The sequence below is a fragment of the Bos javanicus genome, chromosome 16 (genome assembly GCF_032452875.1).
Source record: "Bos javanicus breed banteng chromosome 16, ARS-OSU_banteng_1.0, whole genome shotgun sequence".
Taxonomy (NCBI): Eukaryota; Metazoa; Chordata; class Mammalia; order Artiodactyla; family Bovidae; genus Bos; species Bos javanicus.
In genome coordinates, this window is record NC_083883.1 from 52,472,724 (window position 1) to 52,493,478 (window position 20,755).

The 20,755-nt window shown below is 49.6% G+C and overlaps 1 protein-coding gene across 9 annotated transcripts in view; it reads right to left on the bottom strand.

The window, feature by feature from the left end:
- The window catches only part of FBLIM1 (filamin binding LIM protein 1), a 58,370-nt gene that overhangs the window by 32,975 nt on the left and 4,640 nt on the right, over positions 1–20,755 (bottom strand). For 8 of the 9 annotated variants that reach the window (XM_061383212.1, XM_061383214.1, XM_061383211.1 and 5 more), the window contains exons 2-8: positions 19,354–19,409; positions 18,660–18,926; positions 13,424–13,614; positions 12,446–12,563; positions 10,771–10,940; positions 5,567–5,745; positions 3,410–3,527 (exon numbers count right to left, since the gene is read on the bottom strand). In XM_061383212.1, the coding sequence (XP_061239196.1) occupies positions 3,410–3,527; positions 5,567–5,745; positions 10,771–10,940; positions 12,446–12,563; positions 13,424–13,614; positions 18,660–18,906 (1,023 nt within the window). In that variant the 5' untranslated portion in view covers positions 18,907–18,926; positions 19,354–19,409. The remainder of the gene's footprint in view (positions 1–3,409; positions 3,528–5,566; positions 5,746–10,770; positions 10,941–12,445; positions 12,564–13,423; positions 13,615–18,659; positions 18,927–19,353; positions 19,410–20,755) is intronic. The other variant, XM_061383213.1, reaches the window with a different exon arrangement.

The following is a 20,755-nucleotide window of genomic DNA, read 5'->3' on the forward strand; positions in this document are numbered from 1 at the left end:
GAAAGCTGTCAGACCCCGCCCAGAACACAGGGAAAAACCACTCTGTTCACCCTCAGATTCCTCTTCTTAAATGAAGACACTAACTCCGGTATCAAAAGCTCATCATTAGGATTAAATAAGGGGCTTCTTTGGTGGCTCAGAAAGAATCTGCTGCAATGCAGGAGACCAGGATTAGATCCCTGGGTTAGGAAGATGCCCTGGAGAAGGGAGTGACTACCGACTCCAGTATTCTTGTCTGGAAAATTCCATGGACAGAGAAGCCTGCTGGGCTACAGCCCATGATGTCGCAAAGAGTTGACACGACTGTGCAACTAACATTTCTACTTTTCAAGGTGATGTGTATGAAAGCATTTTATATTGAAAAATACTAGCTGAGTATGAAAGCGTTGTTACTCTTCTGGCAATTTTAAGAAATAACATGGACCACAAGGTAGGCAGGAACAGGGAATGCCCTGGCAGTCCATTGGTTAAGATTCTGAGCTTCCACTGCAGGGGGTGTGGGTCTGATCCCTGGTCGAGGAACTAAGATCATAGGCAGCACAGTGCAGCCAAAAAAAAGGTCAGGAATGGTGAGAAGAATGTGGATGGCACCTTGAAACCCACTTCCCTTCCTAGAGAAACAGACCCACATCTGCTCAGGCCACTGCGGTTGAAGCCTTACTTTCTGAAATGCAGCTGCTAGAGTCCAAACTCTGACTCACTGCAGCAGCCTGGGCAATGTTCCCAATAAGCTGACCAAGGAGAAGCAGGGAGGGTTTATTTGCTCACCATCCAGGCCCATGAAATGCCAGTCACCACTGGACCTAACGTGGGCTATGGCAGGGATAACAGCATCTGAATTTCACTGCTGTTCTTTCAAGATATGTTATCAGCCGAACTTTGAACTATAACCAACACGTCAACATAATTATGAAGCAGTGTGTCAACTTCTTGATTAAACTCTCAGGTCACTCTCAGTGAAAATGGCTTCTTGGCTCCAGACCTCTGCTTAAATGTGAGTGAATAAATGTTTGGAATCTCACTGGCCAATTAAGAGATTTGCTCTGTTACAAACTATTTCATATAGGATGGATCAACATGGTCTATTGCACAGCACAGAAAACTATATTCATTTTCTGTGATAAACCATAATGGAAAGTGAAAAGTGAAAGTGAAGTCGCTCAGTTGTGTCCCACTCTTTGAGACCCCATGGACTGTAGCCCACCAGGCTCCTCCATCCATGGAATTTTCTAGGCAAAACTATGAAAAAGAATACACATATGTATAACTGAGTCACTCTGCTGCACACCAGAAACTAACACAGCACTATAAAGCAACCATACGCCAATTAAAATTAAAAAAAAAAAAAGAGAGATTTGCTCTGGGAGTCCTCACTTAGGTGATACCTTTTTGTCATCATCACCAAAACATCAGTGACATGAGGAAGACAGGAAGAGATAAGGGTAGATTCTTAGAGCCTGCCCGGCAGGACTGACTATATAATTTGCAGAGTTTGGGGCAAAACGAAAACGCAGAGTCCCTTATTCAAAAATGAAGAATTTTAAAAAATGACAGCAGAACTTCAAAGCAAACAGAGGATCCTTCTGAGTGAGAGGCCTGTGTGTTTCTCCAGGCATTTCTTGCTGGAACCGCTGTACCAGCTTCTAACCAGCCTCACCACCTCAGCCTCACCACTCCCTGCATGCAGCCTGAGGCTGACTCCTTAGCTTGGCCCCTGGGGCCCTTTCCTTCTCTCTGGCCTCACTCTATATCCAGCAGTCTACACTCCAGACACAGCTAGAAACTTCCACTTCCTCCTATTCTTCAGGCCTTTGTGCTACAGTAGGATTTCATAGGCCCTTGCCTCTTTCTGGACTTCTTTTCCCCCTTGGACTCTGTGGCAAACTTCTACTCATCCTGCAAAACCCAGGTTAAGCACCGCCTCCTCTACGAGTGCCTTTGAGGGCTTCTCTGGTGGCTCAGAGGTAAAGAATCCGCCTGCCAATGCAGGAGACATGGGTTCGAGCCTTGATCTGGGAAGATCCCACATGCCTCAGAGCAACTGATTCACAACTACTGGGCCTGTGCTCTAGAGCTGGGGGACTGAAACTATGGAGGCCACACACCCTAGAGCAGCCAACCAGAGAGGCCACTGCAATAGAAGCCCGTGCACCACGACCAGAGGAAAACCTGTGCAGCCAGGAAGACCCAGCAGAGGCAAAAATAAATTAGTAAATCAAATCAAGTAAGAGTGCTTCGATTGTACCAGTCTTGATCACTTGACTTAATTGCTGCCTTCTTCGCCCCAAAGCGTATTTATACTTGCTCTTTCGTAGCACCCTAAAAGGACATCTGTGGTATGTGTGCCCAGCATTCCTTTTGTCCTTCCTATGGTTGTATCAGGGCTTCCCTGGCGGCTCAGGGGGCTTTCCAGGTGGCTCAGTGGTAAAGAATCCTCCTGCCAATGCAGGAGACACAGGAGATGCAGGTTCGATCCCTGGGTTGGGAAGATCCCCTGGGAGGAGGAAATGGCTACCTACTTCTGTATTCTTGTCTGGAAAATTCTATGGAACCTGGTGAGCAACAATCCATGGACTCGAAGAGAGTTAGACATGACTGAGTGACTGAGCATGCACACAATCAATCCCAATGGCCTCCCTGGCCCCAGAGATTATCAATAAGAGCCCCTGGCCACTGATTGATCCAGAGTGGCCCATGTGATCCAAGTTGGGTGAATCAGAGGTCTTGGGACTGTAAGGGATCACTGGATGGGGTTTCTAAGTCGGAAGGATGTAAACCTGAGCCAACCGTGTATCTCCTGCCCCACAGAGAATGCCAGGGCACAGAGAGAGAAAATGAAGCAAACACTCGCATAAAGGCAGAACCAAGAGACGGAGAGAAAGCCCTATATCATTTGATGTCATCAATGACATCACCACCAAGAACCTTCCTGTTAAGGTCTCCTTTCTTGCAGAAAGCAGGTTGAGTTTGGTTTCTATCATTAACTCCAAGACTAGATTTGTAGTTATTTCCATTCTTATTTGTCTCTGCTATTAGATAGCTTGGGCTAACAATTTTCTTTTTTTGGCCATGCCATGTAGAAGTGGGGTCTTAGTTCCCCAACCAGGGATCGAACCTGCACCACTTGCATTGGAAGCTCAGCGTCTTAATCACGGGACCGCCAGGGAAGTCTTGGATGGTGAGCAATTTGAGATCAGAGCCCTCACCTGGACCTGTCTCAGCCCGGGGCCTGGCACACAGCAGGCCCTCAGCAGGGCTCACGTGGTGACTGGACTGGACCAGCTACAGCTAATTAAACCATGGACCTGTCTCAGCCCGGGGCCTGGCACACAGCAGGCCCTCAGCAGGGCTCACGTGGTGAGTGGACTGGACCACCTACAGCTAATTAAACCAGCACCGGTCCACTCACCTCACACCGGTAGCAATTCTCATGGAAGTTTCTTCCCATACACTCGATTTTGAAGGCATCCTTCCCATCTCGGGGAATGATGGGATTCTCACAGATGCTGCACACCGGGGCGAACTTCCTAGAGAGAAAGAAACCCAAGCTCAGGAGGCATTCACACCCACGACCGCAGAAATTAGCTGTCAGAACCTGGGCTGGCTCTGGTTCACCTCCCAGAGCTATTTTGGATCTGTTGCTATGTGACTATACCTGGAGCTACAACCACAAATGCCTATTTCTTCCTGGCAGGAGCAAATGGAGAGACCTGCATAATTAGACCCAGCTTCCCAGGGTATAATTAGCCCAAGGGAAGGAAGTAACTGGGGAACACTGGAATTTGAGAAAGCAGAGAAATCTCATGTGTGCGTTTCCGGTGAACCCATTTCATTGGTCTTGTATCGGATCACCGCTTTCTCTTCTTTCCTTTTCTGCTAGGCGCTTCTGTCTCTCCCCTTGGACAGTGATGGACAAGGCCTCTTGGACATGTGCGTCACCATCGCTCCATACAGCTAGCTACGAGGGGAGGCACTGGGGTCTGGGGATTGACAGCAAGGCCCTGAAGTCAGTTCGACGGGGTTTGAATCGCAGCCTCCGTTCTTACCATCAGGGAGACTTAGGTACAGTGAGTCCCCTACATACAAATGATTTCTGTTCTGAGAGTGAGTTCGTAAGTCCAACAAAGTTATCCAACTAACACAGTCAGTTATAGAATATTACATTATAATAGGTTTATAATACCTTTCACACAAAAATGTACATTAAAAACAAACACAAAAACTAGGGAAAACATTCTTGAATCTGTGGTACAGCACCTTGGGAAGTATAGCAGTACGTACAACAGCTGGCCTACAGGAGCCGGCACCAAGTGAAGAGGCAAAAAGCGTTACTGAACGGAGAAGGGAGAAGAGGTGGGGGTGGGAGAGCTGAAGGATCGTCGCCAACAGGAGACGGAGCACAAGCTGCAGTTCCACCCATGCCAGCGATGGCACGGGTTCTGGGGCCTTGCTGGAATCAGATGCACATTCGCATCTTGAAGGTTCGTATGTAGGGGACTTACTGTACTTATGTACTGCGTGCCTCAGTTTCCACATTTGCTAAAACAGAACCTTTAACAGTGCCTGCCTGTACTAACAGTTTTGAGATAAAATGGCCTAACCCAAGTGGAGTTGCTCAAAGAGTTAGCTACATGAACAGGAAGAGAAGTGGGTTATCTGTAGTGATGTGGATGAACCTAGAGTCTGTCACACAGAGTGAAGTGAGTCCGAAAGAGAAAAACAAGTATTGTATATTAACACATATATACAGAATCTAGAAAAATGGTACAGATGAACCTGTTTGCAGGGCAGGAATAAAGATGTAGAGAACGGAATTGTGGACACAGTGGAGGAACGAGAGGGTGGGATGAATTAAAAGAGCAACACTGACATATATACACTGCTGCTGCTGCTGCTGCTAAGTCGCTTCAGTCGTGTCCGACTCTGCAACCCCATAGATGGCAGCCCACCAGGCTCCCCCGTCCCTGGGATTCTCCAGGCAAGAACACTGGAGTGGGTTGCCATTTCCTTCTCCAATGCATGAAAGTGAAAAGTGAAAGTGAAGTCGCTCAGTTGTGTCCGAGTCTTCGAGATCCCATGGACTGCAGCCCACCAGGCTCCTCCGTCCATGGGATTTTCCAGGCAAGAGTACTGGAGTGGGGTGCCACTGCCTTCTCCGATATATATACTACCATGTGTAAAACAGATAGCTAGAGGGGAAGCTAGTGTGTAGCACAGGGAGCTCAGCCCCGCGCTCTGTGACGACCTCGAGGGGTGGGATGGGGTGGTGGCAGGGAGGCTCTAGAGGGAGGGGATGTATGTATACATATAGCTGATTCACGTTGTTCTACAGCAGAAACACAACCTGTAAAGCAATGACACTCCAATTAAAAACAAAAAGTGTTGGCGGCCAGCAGGTGGTCACTCAAACGCAGGGTATGTGGAACAGCCAGTGGTGGATTCTGCAGGCCCAGAGATGGCAGGATAGCTCTGACCCAGCCTCCAGCACTCAGGCTCAGCAACTCCATCCCACCTGAGCCCCACGCAGTCCTCCGCGCCCCACCTGGTGTGCGGTCCCCTCTCGTACCTGTAGAAGTCGTCCAGGCAGTACACCTCATTCTGACTGTCCAGGGCAAAGCTCTCGTCCCCGATGCGCCGGGCACAGGTCACGCACGTGAAGCAGGAGGGGTGGAAGGCCTGGCCCAGGGCCCGGATGATGTGTTCCCGGACAACCTCGCCACACTTGCCACACTTCTCCAGGGTGTCCTGGGACAGAAGGCCACCGCCTCAGAGCCAGCCCATGGGTGTGCCCCCTCCAAGCCACCAGGGGCACTGGACCAGGTACCCACAGGGGCCCAGGAGGCAGAGGTACGGGAGAGGTGCTCACATTCATGCAATCGGAACCCTAACTGCTACCCCTAAACCTCCACGTTGCTTAGAGGTGATCAAGTTTGGCCCTGTATCTGGTTAACAGTGAGAAATCCTGCCATGAAGCTATGACTGCATCTTTTTTTTGTGATTAGGAAATGCTCGAGGCCAGGGTCCATGAGGGTCCATACGAAAAATTTCTCTAAAGCTTCAGAATCAGTAAAAGGCATTCCCAGAGGGACTGTCATGCTTTTAATCTTATGGATAAATCTTGAAACTTACCATTTTCCATTTGGCTACTTGGAAGTTTACAGTCCGATTTCATGCTCCACTTTTAGGAATGAGTATGATGAACTATGGAATGAGGTTTGTGACATTGTACAGGAAGACAGGGATCGAGACCATTCCCATAGAAAAGAAATGCAAAAAAGCAAAATGGCTGTCTGGGGAGGCCTTACAAATAGCTGTGAAAAGAAGAGAAGCGAAAAGCAAAGAAGAAAAGGAAAGATATAAACATCTAAATGCAGAGTTCCAAAGAACAGCAAGAAGAGATAAGAAAGCCTTTTTCAGCGATCAATGCAAAGAAACAGAGGACAACAACAGAATGGGAAAGACTAGGGATCTCTTCAAGAAAATCAGAGATACCAAAGGAACATTTCATGCAAAGATGAGCTCGATAAAGGACAGAAATGGTATGGACCTATCAGAAGCAGAAGATATTAAGAAGAGATGGCAAGAATACACAGAACTGTACAAAAAAGATCTTCATGACCCAGATAATCACGATGGTGTGATCACTGACCTAGAGCCAGACATCCTGGAATGTGAAGTCAAGTGGGCCTTAGAAAGCATTACTACGAACAAAGCTAGTGGAGGTGATGGAATTCCAGTTGAGCTATTCCAAATCCTGAAAGATGATGCTGTGAAAGTGCTGCACTCAATATGCCAGCAAATTTGGAAAACTCAGCAGTGGCTACAGGACTGGAAAAGGTGTTTTCATTCCAATCCCAAAGAAAGGCAATGCCAAAGAATGCTCAAACTACCACACAATTGCACTCATCTCACACGCTAGTAAAGTAATGCTCAAAATTCTCCAAGCCAGGCTTCAGCAATACTTGAACCGTGAACTTCCTGATGTTCAAGCTGGTTTTAGAAAAGGCAGAGGAACCAGAGATCAAATTGCCAACATCTGCTGGATCATGGAAAAAGCAAGAGTTCCAGAAAAACATCTATTTCTGCTTTATTGACTATGCCAAAGCCTTTGACTGTGTGGATCACAATCAACTGTGGAAAATTCTGAAAGAGATGGGAATACGAGACCACCTGATCTGCCTCTTGAGAAATTTGTATGCAGGTCAGGAAGCAACAGTTAGAACTGGACATGGAACAACAGACTGGTTCCAAATAGGAAAAGGAGTTCATCAAGGCTGTATATTGTCACTCTGTTTTTTTAACTTATATGCAGAGTACATCATGAGAAATGCTGGACTGGAAGAATCACAAGCTGGAATCAAGATTGCCGGGAGAAATAGCAATAACCTCAGATATGCAGATGACACCACCCTTATGGCAGAAAGTGAAGAGGAACTCAAAAGCCTCTTGATGAAAGTGAAAGTGGAGAGTGAAAAAGTTGGCTTAAAGCTCAACATTCAGAAAATGAAGATCATGGCATCCGGTCCCACCACTTCATGGGAAATAGATGGGGAAACAGTGGAAACAGTGTCAGACTTTATTTTTCTGGGCTCCAAAATCACTGCAGATGGTGACTGCAGCCATGAAATTAAAAGACGCTTACTCCTCGGAAGGAAAGTTATGACCAACCTAGATAGCATATTCAAAAGCAGAGACATTACTTTGCCAACAAAGGTCTGTCTAGTCAAGGCTATGGTTTTTCCTGTGGTCATGTATGGATGTGAGAGTTGGACTGTGAAGAAGGCTGAGCGCTGAAGAATTGATGCTTTGAACTGTGGTGTTGGAGAAGACTCTTGAGAGTCCCTTGGACTGCAAGGAGATCCACCCAGTCCATTTTGAAGGAGATCAGCCCTAGGATTTCTTTGGAAGGAATGATGCTAAAGCTGAAACTCCAGTACTTTGGCCACCTCATGCGAAGAGTTGACTCACTGGAAAAGACTCTGATGCTGGGAGGGATTGGGGGCAGGAGAAGGGGACGACAGAGGATGAGATGGCTGGATGGCATCACTGACTCGATGGATGTGAGTCTGAGTGAACTCCGGGAGTTGGTGATGGACAGGGAGGCCTAGTGTGCTGCGATTCATGGGGTCGCCAAGAGTCGGACACGACTGAGCTACTGATCTGATCTGATCTGATAAGGGTCTTTCACGTATTTTTGGAGTACTAACTTTCCTTGGATCTCATCTCACTTTCTACTTTGATTTCCTCTATTTTATCAATTTATTTGATATCTCATGGTATTATGTGTGCATGTCAAGTTGCTTCAGTTGTGTCCGATTCTTTGTGACCCTAAGGACTGTATGTAGCCCACCAGGCTCCTCTGGCCATGGGATTCTCCAGGCAAGAATACTGGAGTGGGTTGCCATGCCCTCCTCCAGGGGATCGTCCCAATCCAGGGATCTAACCTTCTTATGTCTCCTGCATTAGGAGGTGGGTACTTTACCACTAGCGCCACCTGGGAAGCCCTCTCATAGTATTATATGTGTCCTTAAAAATTTTTTTGTGTTATTGTGGTAAGAATACCTAATATGAAATCTACCCTCTTAATAAAATTTTAAGTGTATAACATTATTATTGATTACAGTTATTATGTGCATTCTTTTTTTTAAAGTATTTATTCATTTGGCTGCACTGGGTCATGACTGTAGCATCTGGGATCTAGTTCCCCAACCAGGGATCAAACCTGGGCCTCCTGCACTGGAAGCATGGAGTCTGGGCCATTGGACCACCAGGGAAGTCTCTATATGTGCATTCTTACAAGCTGCCTCAAATCCCTTCTGGAGTGAGGTGGGATGACAGAGAGAGGAAGAAGAGAGGACAGGGTAGGTATTACTGAGACAGCAGAGCGCATCCCGCTAACTCACCTACCTCTTCTCCTGCATGTCTCTTCCCCTTCCTGGCTGTGAGCCTGTTCACCTTAACCTGATTTCCTCTGGACAGATGTGCCAGATGGGGCCAGCATTTCCTGCTTCCTCCTCCACTGGCTGCTGAAGGCCCTCCTGGCTGCTCTCAGCTAAAACCCCACCCTCATCCCTTCTCCCCGCCACTGCTCCACCCCTGCCTGGATCCAAGCTGGGGAAGGGCATAAGCACATCAGAGGAGTCACACTGATGGAGTCAGAGGGTTAGGGTGGGACAGCCTGGCTCCTCTCTCCTCCTGTAGCACCTCACTGCCTGGGATCAGGTCATTCGGAGTTTTCTAAACAGTCCAGACTCCAAATGTTCTAACCCTTCAAATCAGTAGTTTTCAGACTTCACTGTGTATCAGGATCACTGGAGAGACTTGTTAAAAATGCAGATTGCCAGGCATCACTAATCTGAGGACAAGGTGAGGTTGACTGCACCCCCAGGGATGCTTAAGGGAGGTCTGTATACCACACGGAGAAACGCCACCATGTGCCACTAGAGAGTTAGCAATTCCAGCACCTTGGCATCCAAACTAGCGCTTCCAGGCTACACGTGGTACCCAGAGACGCCCCATCACACCACACACTGGCACCTCGCGGCTCTAGGTGAGGGAGTGGCAAGACCACAGCAGGTTCCAGAACCAGCCAGGGCCGGGGCAGGTCACCAACTCCACCACTGACCAGAGTGTGACAGTGTGGCAGGCTGAATGATGCCCCACAGGTACCCAGGTTCTAAGCCCTGGAGCCTGTGACTACCTGGCACGGCAACAGAGACTTTGCAGGGAATTCGCTGGTGGTCCAGTGGTAAGGACTCAGCACTCCCATGCGGTGCAGTGCAGCCAAAAAAAAACAAACCAGGCTTTGTGGGTGTGACTGAGTTAAGGATTTTGGAATGGGGAGACTCATAGGCTTAGAGAATGAACTTTCGTTTTTGGCCATGCCACACAGTATGTGGGATCTTAGTTCCCCAACCAGGGATCACACCCATGCCCCGAATTGGAAGCTCGGAGTTTTAACAAATGGATTGCCAGGGAAGTCCCTAGAGAATGAACTTAAGGTTCCTGGGGGAAGGGACAGTCAGGGAGTTTGGGATGGACACCTGCTATATTTAAGATGGATAACCAGCAAGTACAGCACAGGGAACTCTGCTCAACTTTTATGTGGCAGCCTGGATGGCCAGGGAGTCTGAGAGAGAGCAGACACATGAACACATGTGACTGAGTCCCTTTGCTGTTCACCTGAAACCATCACAGCATTGTTAACCGACTCGATCACAAAACAAAAAGTTGAAAGAAAACGGAAGAGACTTTGCAGGTGTGGCTGAGCTAAGGATCTTGGGATGGGGAGGTCAGCTTGGGTCATCCATGTGGGCCCCAAATGTCATCACGAGTATCTTTAAAAGAGGAAGGCAGAGGGAGACCTGAGAGAAAGAGAGAAAAAAGAAACTGATGCAAGATGCCACACTGCTGACTTTGAAGAAGGACAAAGGAGCCAAGAAATGCCGCTTTTGGAAGCTGGAACAGGTGAGAATGGACTTCTCCCCTAAAGCCTCCGGAGGGAGGAAAACACTGATTCTAACTCAGTGAAACTGATTTTGGACCTTGGACCTCCAGAATCATAAGAGAATTAAGTGTGTATTGTTTGAAGCCACCAAGTTTGTGGTCATTTGTTAGAGCAGCCATGGGAAATGCACACACCTTGGCTGAGTTCCGCTCCGAGCCTCAGCTTCCTCATCTGTAAAATGGGTCACTAGCGCCTACCTCCTCAGATCATTCTGGGAAAGGAGGTGCTCAGTGCTGGCACCTGGGAAACGGTGCTGGGCTTACCTGGTAGCAGGGTTCACAGAGGGGCCGCCCATCCTTCTGGTAGAAGCTCTGCCCGGCCAGCTGGCGGCGGCAGACACGGCACGTGAAGCACTGGGCATGGTACTGCCTCTTCATGGCCTCTACGGCCAGCTCTCGGGGGGACACAGTCTTGTGGCAGAAGGCACAGATGTCTAGGGTAGAGGAAACAGGCTGTGATCCGCCCAGCCTGGGAGAACTGTACCCAGTCACCACCCAGGACCTAGTTAGAGTGCCAGGTTTCTTCCTCAAACCCCCAGAGGCTGTAAGCACAGCCTCAGCTCATGGGGAGGATCATGAGGGACATTAAGAAGGAAGGTGAGTGGCCTTTAAAAGGCTAAAATCAAGGTGCTTCCCTGGAGGTACAGTGGTTAAGACTGTGCTTCAAATGCTGGGGCCTTGGGTTCAATCCCTGGTGGGGAAACTAAGATCTCACATGCCACACAGTGTGGCCAAAAAAGGAGAAAAAGCTAAAATTCAGACAGGTAGTGTTAGGACAAATGAGTTGCCATCTGCAAAAAAATCAACACAAGACAGACAGCTCCATAGTAACAGCTTACACCCAGCTAATTCAAAATGTAGCAAAGACTCAAATGTGAAAAGGGAAACCGTAAGAACACAGGAAGAAGTCAGAGAAGAATTACTTCATAACCTGGGACTAGAGGAGGCCTTGGTACATGGTAGGCACTTAATAGCCATTTAGTAAATGAGTAACAGACAGTGCTGGAGAAGCTGTGAGCAGATGGGCACTCTGACACCATTGGTGGGAACGTAGATGGGGATGACCAAGAAGGACAACTTGGCAAAAATATCACAGTGCCTCCTCTTCTAGGAATTTATCTCAAGAACTTGCACACAGGCAAAATGATTAGGTGCAAGGCAATTCACTCAGCATGACCACCTGAGCACCTGTCCACAGGCAACCAGTTAAATGCATGTAGTCAGGCCCAGCTAAGGAATACTATGCAGCTGTGAAAAAGAACAAGAAAACTCCTTATGTTCTGATGCGAATGAGTTCTAAGACTGAATGAAGAAAAGAAAGTAAAGTGCAGAACAGCACAGAGCTCGTTCCTATTTGTGAGGAAGGATATATTTGCATCTGCTTGCATATGCATAAGACACCTCTGAAAGGATGTGCACCAGATATTAACAGACTGTCTATCTGGAATGTGCCTTTCTGTGCTTTTTATTTTTATTTATTCTTCAAAAATTTGTCTCTGTATTTATTTGGCCATGCAAGGTCTTAGACGTGGCATGCAAGATCTTTAGTTGCAGCTTTCGAACTCTTAGTTCCAGCATGTGGGATCAAGTTCCTTGACCAGAGATCGAACCTGAGCTCCCTGCATTGGGAATGCAGAGTCTTAGCCACTGGACCACCAGAGAAGTTCCTTGTGCTTTTTATTTTGTACTATGTAAGGGTGCTATGTGTTCAAAACCTTAAAACAGTGAAAAAATTCCAGGTATTTTTGCCATCACGGCAAGTTTTCAATGGATTTTAGTTATAAAGGAAAAAAGGTTAAGGCAGTAAAAATAAAATTGCCTCACAACTGTAAGGCCCATTACTGTACTGTGAGTTGGTCCCTGTTCCCCCAGCTGCTCCCACAAGTCCATGCTGGCCCCACGAGGGCCAGCGGGCCACACAGACTCCTTCCGGTCATACCTGTGGAGGCCTCTCTCTCAGGGAAGCTGACAGGCTCTTCGGGAGGGGGCGGCAGCTCCTCCTCTGCGGGCTTGAGATGACTGGGCCGAGGCTGCAGTGGAGGCCCCTCCACCAGGGCCTGTGGGGACAGAGGGGAGAAGAGTCATCCAACAGGGACACCACACAGTTCTGCCCCTCATCTGGTGGCACCAGGCACAATTAGCCCCCCTCTGCTTTGATAGTTTCTACTGTTAGCTGTGCCTGGTCCTTGTTGCTGTTTGGGCTTTTCTCTAGTTGCAGGGAACGGGGGCTACTCTCTAGTTGCAGTGAGTGGGCCCCTCACTGTGGTAGCCCCTCCTGCTGCAGAGGAGCCCAGGCTCTGGGGCCTCAATAGCTGTGGCTCCAGAGCACAGGCTCAGTAGTTGTGGTGCAAGGGCTTAGCTGTCCTGTGGCATGTGGGATCCTCCTGGACCAAGGATCTCCCGCATTGGCAGGCAGAATCTTCACTGCTGAGCCACCAGGAAAGCCCCCCTCATGAACCCCCTGGTGAAGAGGCATAAACTGAGGCCAGCTCTCCCAACTCCTTGCTCTGGGTTCCTTTACCCAGTCAATGGTATTTCTTTCTGCTTCTAAGGAATCTCCTAGAGTCATGGTTCCCCTCGGCCTGGAACCCTCCTATGTCTACAATGCCCCTGTCAAGGGCAGAGGGTTAGAGGTGGGTTTCCTCTGCAGGATGAAGGATTTAGATTAGATGCAGGGGAATGTCCTCCTCAGAGCTGATGGAAGTACTGACGTGGACAGGGTGTGGCATCCCTTCTCCAGGGATCTTGAGAAACACATCCAACTTTTACCGGCCTGAAAGAGCTTTTTAGAGGGGCTGCCCTCGAGTAGGAGAAGGGACCTAACAACCTCCAAGCTTAAAATCTTGAAAGCCCCCACCCCCCAACCCTCCCTCCTTTGACCCGTGGAGCTCCATCAGGTACCAGGCGTCGGCAGTACCTGTGGCGGGGGTGGGGGAGGGGGCAGGTGCAACTGCTCTAAGTCTGAAATGAGTGATGCCCCCATCGCGGAGTGGGGCTCTTCGTCAGGAGGGGGCAGGTCCGCTGCGGGGGGCGGAGGCGGAGGTGGGAGGAGGTCCAGGTCTGGAAGTGCATCGTCAACGTCCAGGGGCGGAGGAGGAAGCGAACACCCTGCAACCAGAGGGAGCAGGTGGGTTGGCCAGAGTCTCTGCAGGTGCGCAGAAGAGGTGACACTAACCCAGGAGGCTGGGCAGCATGGTGGCTGAGGGCTCAGGTCCAGTGTCGCCCAGATCTGGGTTCCAGCTCTGACACCACCACTGACGTGCTGGGTGTCCTTAAGCAAGAAACCATCTCTCTGAGCCTCAGTTTGCTCAACTGGAACATGGGTCTCAATCGCTTAGGGTGGTTCATGAGGATTAAGTAAAATGATGCAGGTAAGGGCTTGGCATGTGGCCCAGGCTCAGAAAACAGTGGCTGCCAAAGCCTTCAATAACAAGCCTCCCCCAGCGGGGTGCCAGAGCACTGGAAACCCCATGAGAAGGGCCTTGTTCAAATGTAAGCAAAACCAGCCCTTAAGACAGTGATTCTCAAGGTGTCACTCCCGGACCGGCAGCAGCGGCATCACCTGGGACCTTGTTAGAAGCACAACTTCTCAGCCCACCACAGAGCTGCAGAATCAGACGCTCTGGGGCAGCGCCTGGTCATGGGTGTTTTGGAAGTCCTCCAAGTGACACTGACGCCACTCAAGGTTGGGAACCACCACCCAGTTACATAACAGATTCAGGTAATTACTATCAGGTGTTGAAAGTATCAAGGGGACGACAGTCAGTAGGGAACTTTCCAGAGGAGCTGCTCAACTATCACCATCACCATCCGAACCCACCGATAACCCCAGCAGACATCAGACGTCTTCTGACTTGTGTTACATATCAGAAGGGATGGCCGGCATTGATGAAATGCCTTACAAAAAAAAAAAAAAGCCAAGGGAATTCCCTGGAGGGCCAGTGGCTAGGGCTCCGTGATTCCACTGCAGGGGACACAGGTTCGATCCCTGCTTGGGGAGCTAAGATCCTGCGTGCAGCATGGTGTGGCCAAAAAAAAAAGTGAGGGGGAACAGAGGGACAAGTTGGATGAGACCACCCAGGGACCCAAAAGAACCAGTCAGCAAACAGGACATTCTACAGAAATGGACTGTTTCTGCAAGAAATTAAGGGCATGGAGAGATCAAGAGAGGGGGCGTCCCTAGAATTAAGAGATTTATATAATGTATAGATCTGTGCTGTCCAGTATAGAAGCCACCAGCCACATATGGCTATTGAGATGTGCTTAGTACTAAAAAAAAGAATGTAAAATATCTCATTGATAAAAGTAATATCATTTTACTTTTTTCCACATGGATGGATACTAGAAAAATTTCAATTACATAAGGTTTCCATTTGTGACTCACATGGTATTTTATTGGCCAGCACTGCTATGGATCTCACTCGGGTTCCGATTCAAAGGATTAATCATCTCATTTAATTCCCCTCATTTTGCAGACAAGGGAAAGCATGTCAATTACGGATAGACTATTAGATAATCCTAGGCATTCCTGTTGATTTTTTTATATATTATTTGGACTTGAGGTTATGTAAGAAAACAACCATTCTTACCGTATGTGGGGCTGAAATGACTTGATTACTGGCATTTCCTTTAAATACTTCACAAGAGAAAAAAAAAAAAAGGGAACAGATGAAACAAATGTGGCCAAATGTCAGTAATTGCTGAAACCAGATGTGGGATATACAGGAGCTCCTTGTACTGTTTTCCTTGTTGTTTAATTACTAAATTGGGTCTGACTCTTACACTCATGATAGTGTAACCTCCTCCCCTCCAGGTTGTCCTGACAAGGGCCTGCCCACTCCCTAGGACTCCTACTGGAACTCCAACTGGAGGGGTCAGGAGAGAAAGCACAGCGCAGGACTGTGTCCACTGCCACACTCAGGGTGAGTGCTGTTAATAGTGCCCTGGCAGAAAGAGCACGGAGGCACTCTGCCCACCTCCTATCAAGGGCATATGAGGTCGGCCAGGCTCCAGCGAGGTCAGACCGCCCTAAACACCCAGGGAGAGCAGACAGAAGGGGTTTAAGCCCGGCTGCCTGAAGGCCTGGGCTCTGGTCCCATTTCCTGGGTGTTCACTGAGGCACCTCTCTGGCTTCAGGTTTCCCACCAGTTCGACAAAGATAAGCCCTCTCTGTTCTCTCCAGGGCTGTACAGGTGGAAAGCTTGTTCTAAACCTCTGTCTGAGTCGGCCCCAGAATCACCTAGAGGCTTTTCCAAAAGTCAAAGGATGGGCCCCACCCCAGTGCTTCCGATTCAGCAGGTTTGGAGTCAGCTTTGGGAATTGACATTTTTGAAATGACACTGAATTTACACTAGAATTTACATTTCCCAGGTGATGCCGATGCTGCAGGTTCAAAGGCCACACTTTGAGAACTACTCATCTGTAAGTCCTACCTGCAGACCAGATACTCATTCTCCAAGTGTGGTCCCCGGGCCAGAGTATCAGTTACCAGGAAACAGGTAAGGAATGCAAATTCTTGGGCCCCACCGCAGACTTGCTGAATCAGGAAGGCCCAGGGTGGGGCTCAGCTGGCTGGGTTGGAACAAGCCCCCAGGAGATGCTGAGGCTGCTAAAGTGTGCGAATCTGTGCTATGTGAGCTGACTGAGTCAAGAACCAGGTCACTGAGAGAGAGCAGAAGCACTGAGGCCTCTCCCAAATGCCTGAGGTTCTCGACATTTGGATGTGAAGGGTGGACAGGTCCCAGCCAGGGCAGGAATTCAAGAGGGAGAGGGGAGACTTCTGCCAGGATGAAAGGGTTCAAGAAATGCTGGTGGGTTTCTGAGGGGACAGGGCTTCCCTTGTGGCTGGCAGGTAAAGAATTCACCTGCAATGTGGGAGACCTGGGTTTGATCTCTGAGTTGGGAAGATACTCTGCAGAAGGGAAAGGCTACCCACTCCAATATTCTGGCCTGGAGAATTCCATGGACTGTATAGTTTATGGGGTGGCAAAAAGTCAGACATGACTGAGTGACTTTCATTCATTCATTCATTCATTCCTGAGGGGACAAGCATAGGTCAGGTGTCAGATGACGGCCTGCTGTAGATCTGGCTTTAAGCAGAAGGTAGGCCCCCAGAGCCCACCTCTGTGTTTTGTGGTCAGGCTTATGACCTCTGCTCACTTAGAACTTCTTACTCCAAGCAGGGCTGAGCCCCGAGATTGCCAAGTTGGCCAGCAACATGGCTAACCGGCCACTGTACGTCTATCCCCCACTGAGGAAGGCCTGTCAGGTTTTACAACCACACTCCCAGGATCTTCTGTCTATAATTCCAATAAGTCATGAAGACATCCCAGAAGGTTTGGCATTTTGGCATCTAAACTCGATTTCCTAGGCTCCCCCTCTCCTACCCAGAAGGAACATAATTTTTTTTCCATCGGGTCAATGTCCTGAGGTGTGAATCTTGGTCATCATGGTCCAGGTTCTTCTATACAGGGCTTCCCTGGTGATCCAGTGGTTAGGACTCAGGGCGTTCACTGCCAGGGCTTTGATTCCATCCCTGGTTGGGGAACTAAGATGCCCCGAGCTGCGAGGTATGGCCGCAAGGAAAAACGAGAAGTAGCAGGAGGATGTTCTTGGCATGTGTCGTTAGGAAGGAAAGACCAGTCTAGGAGGCTGTGTTATACTGAAGAAGCGCGTTATACGAATGTCCATGCGTGGTCCCTTCTCCCTCCTGTGTCTGGCTTCCTATAACCGACATTTGCTTTTGGTCTCTGGGGCTTCCCTGGTGACCAGACGGTAAAGAATCCACCTGCAACGCGGGAGATCCAGGTTTGAACCCTGGGTCAGGAAGATCCCCTAGAGAAGGGAATGGATACCTACTCTAGTATTCTTGCCTGGAAAATTCCATGGACAGAGGAGCCTGGTGGGCTACAACTCATGGGGTTGCAAAGAGTCAGTCACGACTGGGCAACTAACACTTTCACTTTTTCACTTTCTGGTCTTAAGGTGGTTTTCATGGTGATGGATGCACAAGGCTTCCTTAGCCTCACTCTGGAATAGCAGGAACCTGACTAGGCACCTGAGGACTCCAGCACTGAGCATCTCAGTGCCTCCTTGTTTCCAGCTGGCGCCCTTCAGACGAGCAGCTGCCTCAGGCCCCGGTGTCATCATCCCTCCTTGCTACTCTCCGATAGCTGAGATTTCACATCACATTTGCTCTTGTTGTTCAGTTGTTAAGTCTTGTCAGACTCTTTGTGATCCCATGCACTGTAGCCTGCCAGGCTCCTCTGTCCATGGGATATCCCAGGGAAGAATACTGGAGTAAGGTTGACATTTCCTTCTCTAGGGGATCTTCCCAGACCAGGGATCGAACCCATGTCTCCTGCATTTGCAGGCAGATTCTTTACCACTGAGCCACCATGGAAGCCCCTTCACATCACATACATGACCAAATTTCCATCCTCCAGAGGAAGAAACTAAGTTTAAAGAAGGAAACAGCTTGCCTAAGATCACACAGCAAGTGAATGTAGAGCTCAACAGAGAACAAAACTACCTCTCAGCTCCTTCAACTTACCAAATTCATCCCTGCCTCAGGGTCTTTGCACTAACTGTTCCCATTTCCCTTCTAGCTCTATAGTGTCCTTTAAGTCTTAACTGAGCTGAGATGTTACCTTCTTGGAGAAGCCATCCTGATTAACCCATAAAAAGTTGCACCTCCCCAACTCTTTACTGTGTTTAATTCTGAAATAGTCTTTGTGTCTTTCTGATATGATATTTTATGTTTTTACTATGTTTCCCCCACTAGGATATAAGTTTTATCCCCAGTGTCTGGCTCTGAATAATAAACAATAGGTATTCACACGGCAGATCCTGGGAGCAACACTTTCCATATGTGTTAACTTATCTAATCCTCAACGAGGACCCTTTGAGGTGGTTACTATCATTATTTCCATTTTACAGATTGAGAAACTGAGGAACAGAGAGGTAAAGTGGCCTGCCAAAGTCACACAGCCAACAAGTAAAGGAGTCAGGATTCAAACCCAGGCAGGTGGATTCCAGAGTCGGCCTGGAACACAGTAGGTGCTCAACAAATGACCCGAGAGCCTGCCCTTTCCTCCGCATTTCAGTGCTGCCTCTGAGCCAGCCTCCCTTGTCCAGCGCCCTCACCCTCTTACCTCCATTGGAGAGCTGAGGTGGAACAGCTGGCCCTGGGGCTGCAGCCCTGCCAGGGGGCATCCAGGAGCGGAGCTTTCCCACCGAGCCAGCCCCGGGTGCCTTCGTGGGGGCAGATTCCCAGGGGCGGCCAGGCCAGGCCTCACAAGCTGCTCGCCTCACCTCCTCAACCACAGCCTCATCTCGACGTGGGGGCACCAGGGTGATAAAGACAGACGAGGCGACCCTCTTCTCAGGCTTGGAGGCCATTGTTTCAGCTTCTGGTGGGGCTGGGGACAGAGTGGGGCTCAGGCTTGGACAGCGTTCATGGCAGTCGTGGAATGGGCAGGGGCGCTCCACCTGGACACCACCCACCCCCAGGGCAGGGAGCCTCCCTCTCCCAACAAGACAGGGGCAGCCACCCCACGGTGCCAGCACCCCACCCAGCCATAAAAGGGGCGGCAGATGTCCCCCAGGGAAGGGCAGGGGCCCACCAGGTGACCTGGCCACAGAGGGGGCCGCAGCAGTCCTGACCGCCCGTCCCCCAACCTGCACACCTGGTGGAACAAAGGGCAGCCCTACCCTGCTCACCTCACCAATGATTAATTTCCCTCCTCCAAGGAGCATGAGGGAGGGGCCGCTCCTCCAGCTCCCCACCCTCGGCACTACTGACTGCCAGGCCCAGCCCAGGGCCGCACCCCAAACTACCTTCCTCACCTGGGATCTGGATTTTCCTAGGAAGGCTGAGGTCCCCAGTGTTCAGGCCAGCTCCACTATGGGAGGGAGACAGGGTGAATCAACGGTTAGAAGATCAGCACTGGATTCCAGGAGGCAAAGGGGACAGATGAACCATCAGAGCCACTGTTTACCAAGGCCTATCCTGTGCCAGCCCTGCCCTAAGCACTTTCCGCCCATTAACTCACACACCTCCCACGGCTGGAGTGGGAGAAGCACTGTTACCATCCCCGTCTTACAGATAAGGAAGCCCAGAGGAAGAAGTAGAAGTCATTCATTCAGCGTCATGCAGCAGGGAACTTGGGATCTGAACCCAGAGCCCATGCTCTTGGCCACCTGGCTCTGCTGCCCTCTCCCGGCCCAGCTCACAAACCAGCATCCTGTGCTTGGCCATCAGCCTCCACATCCAATCAAGTCTTGATCCTGTGGCCAGAATCTCTCCTGCTCTCATCTCCAAAGTCAGGCCCTGATTCAGGCACAGGGGTGAGTGCCTCAAGATCTCCAATCCTGCCTCGGGAGTGATCTTTCCGGAGCATCAGTCTGTTTCTTCTCTACTCAAAAGCCTTCCATGGCTCCCTACTACCTTCAAAATAAAGTCCAAATCCCCCTGGCCTCAACCTATTTTTGATCACCTTGGACCACGCACCCTTCCTGGACCATCTTTCTCCCTTACTTGCCCTGGCATGTTCCTACCATCTGTCTTTCCTGCCCAGTGCAGGGTAAATTCCAGTTTTTCCTTAGAAGCCCAGCGCAAACATCACCTCCTCCCTGAAGCCTCCCCTGATTTCCTACTCGAGGGTAGTTGTCTACGCCACAGGGCAATGACAGCCCATCACAGGCCACACTGGCTCACCATTATCATGTCTGCCCGCTCCCTAGAAGTGACCTCATATGCTTTCAACTGCGTCTGTGGTCTTTGCATGACCCAAGTCCAGCTCACAGGAGACATCAAAACATGGATCTGGGAGCAGGGCAGCAACCGGACCAGGGACAGCGCACTTTCCTTCTCTCAGGTGGCTCCTGCCAAGAGTAGGCTCGGGGGCCAGGGATGAGGTAGGGTCATGGGGTGGGGCAAGTTGTCCACACTCAGCCCCAGAGTTCTTACTGGCACCCAGGGCTTGTGCCCAGGGAAGGAATTGCCCTTTTTCTCTCTTATTCTCCATATGGGCCACCCTGACTCAGCCCCAAAGCCCGGCCCACAGGGACCCTAATGACCTGGAGCCTAAGTGGCCATTCAAAGGCCTCCCTCCACCGGCCACTGTGGACTCCTGTAGACTAATGGAGAATAGTAATAATATATGCTCCTAAATTCCCTTTAAATTGATTTATCTTTGATTAAAACGTGGAGCTCATTCTGATAAAAAAATATCTGTTCTGAAAAAGA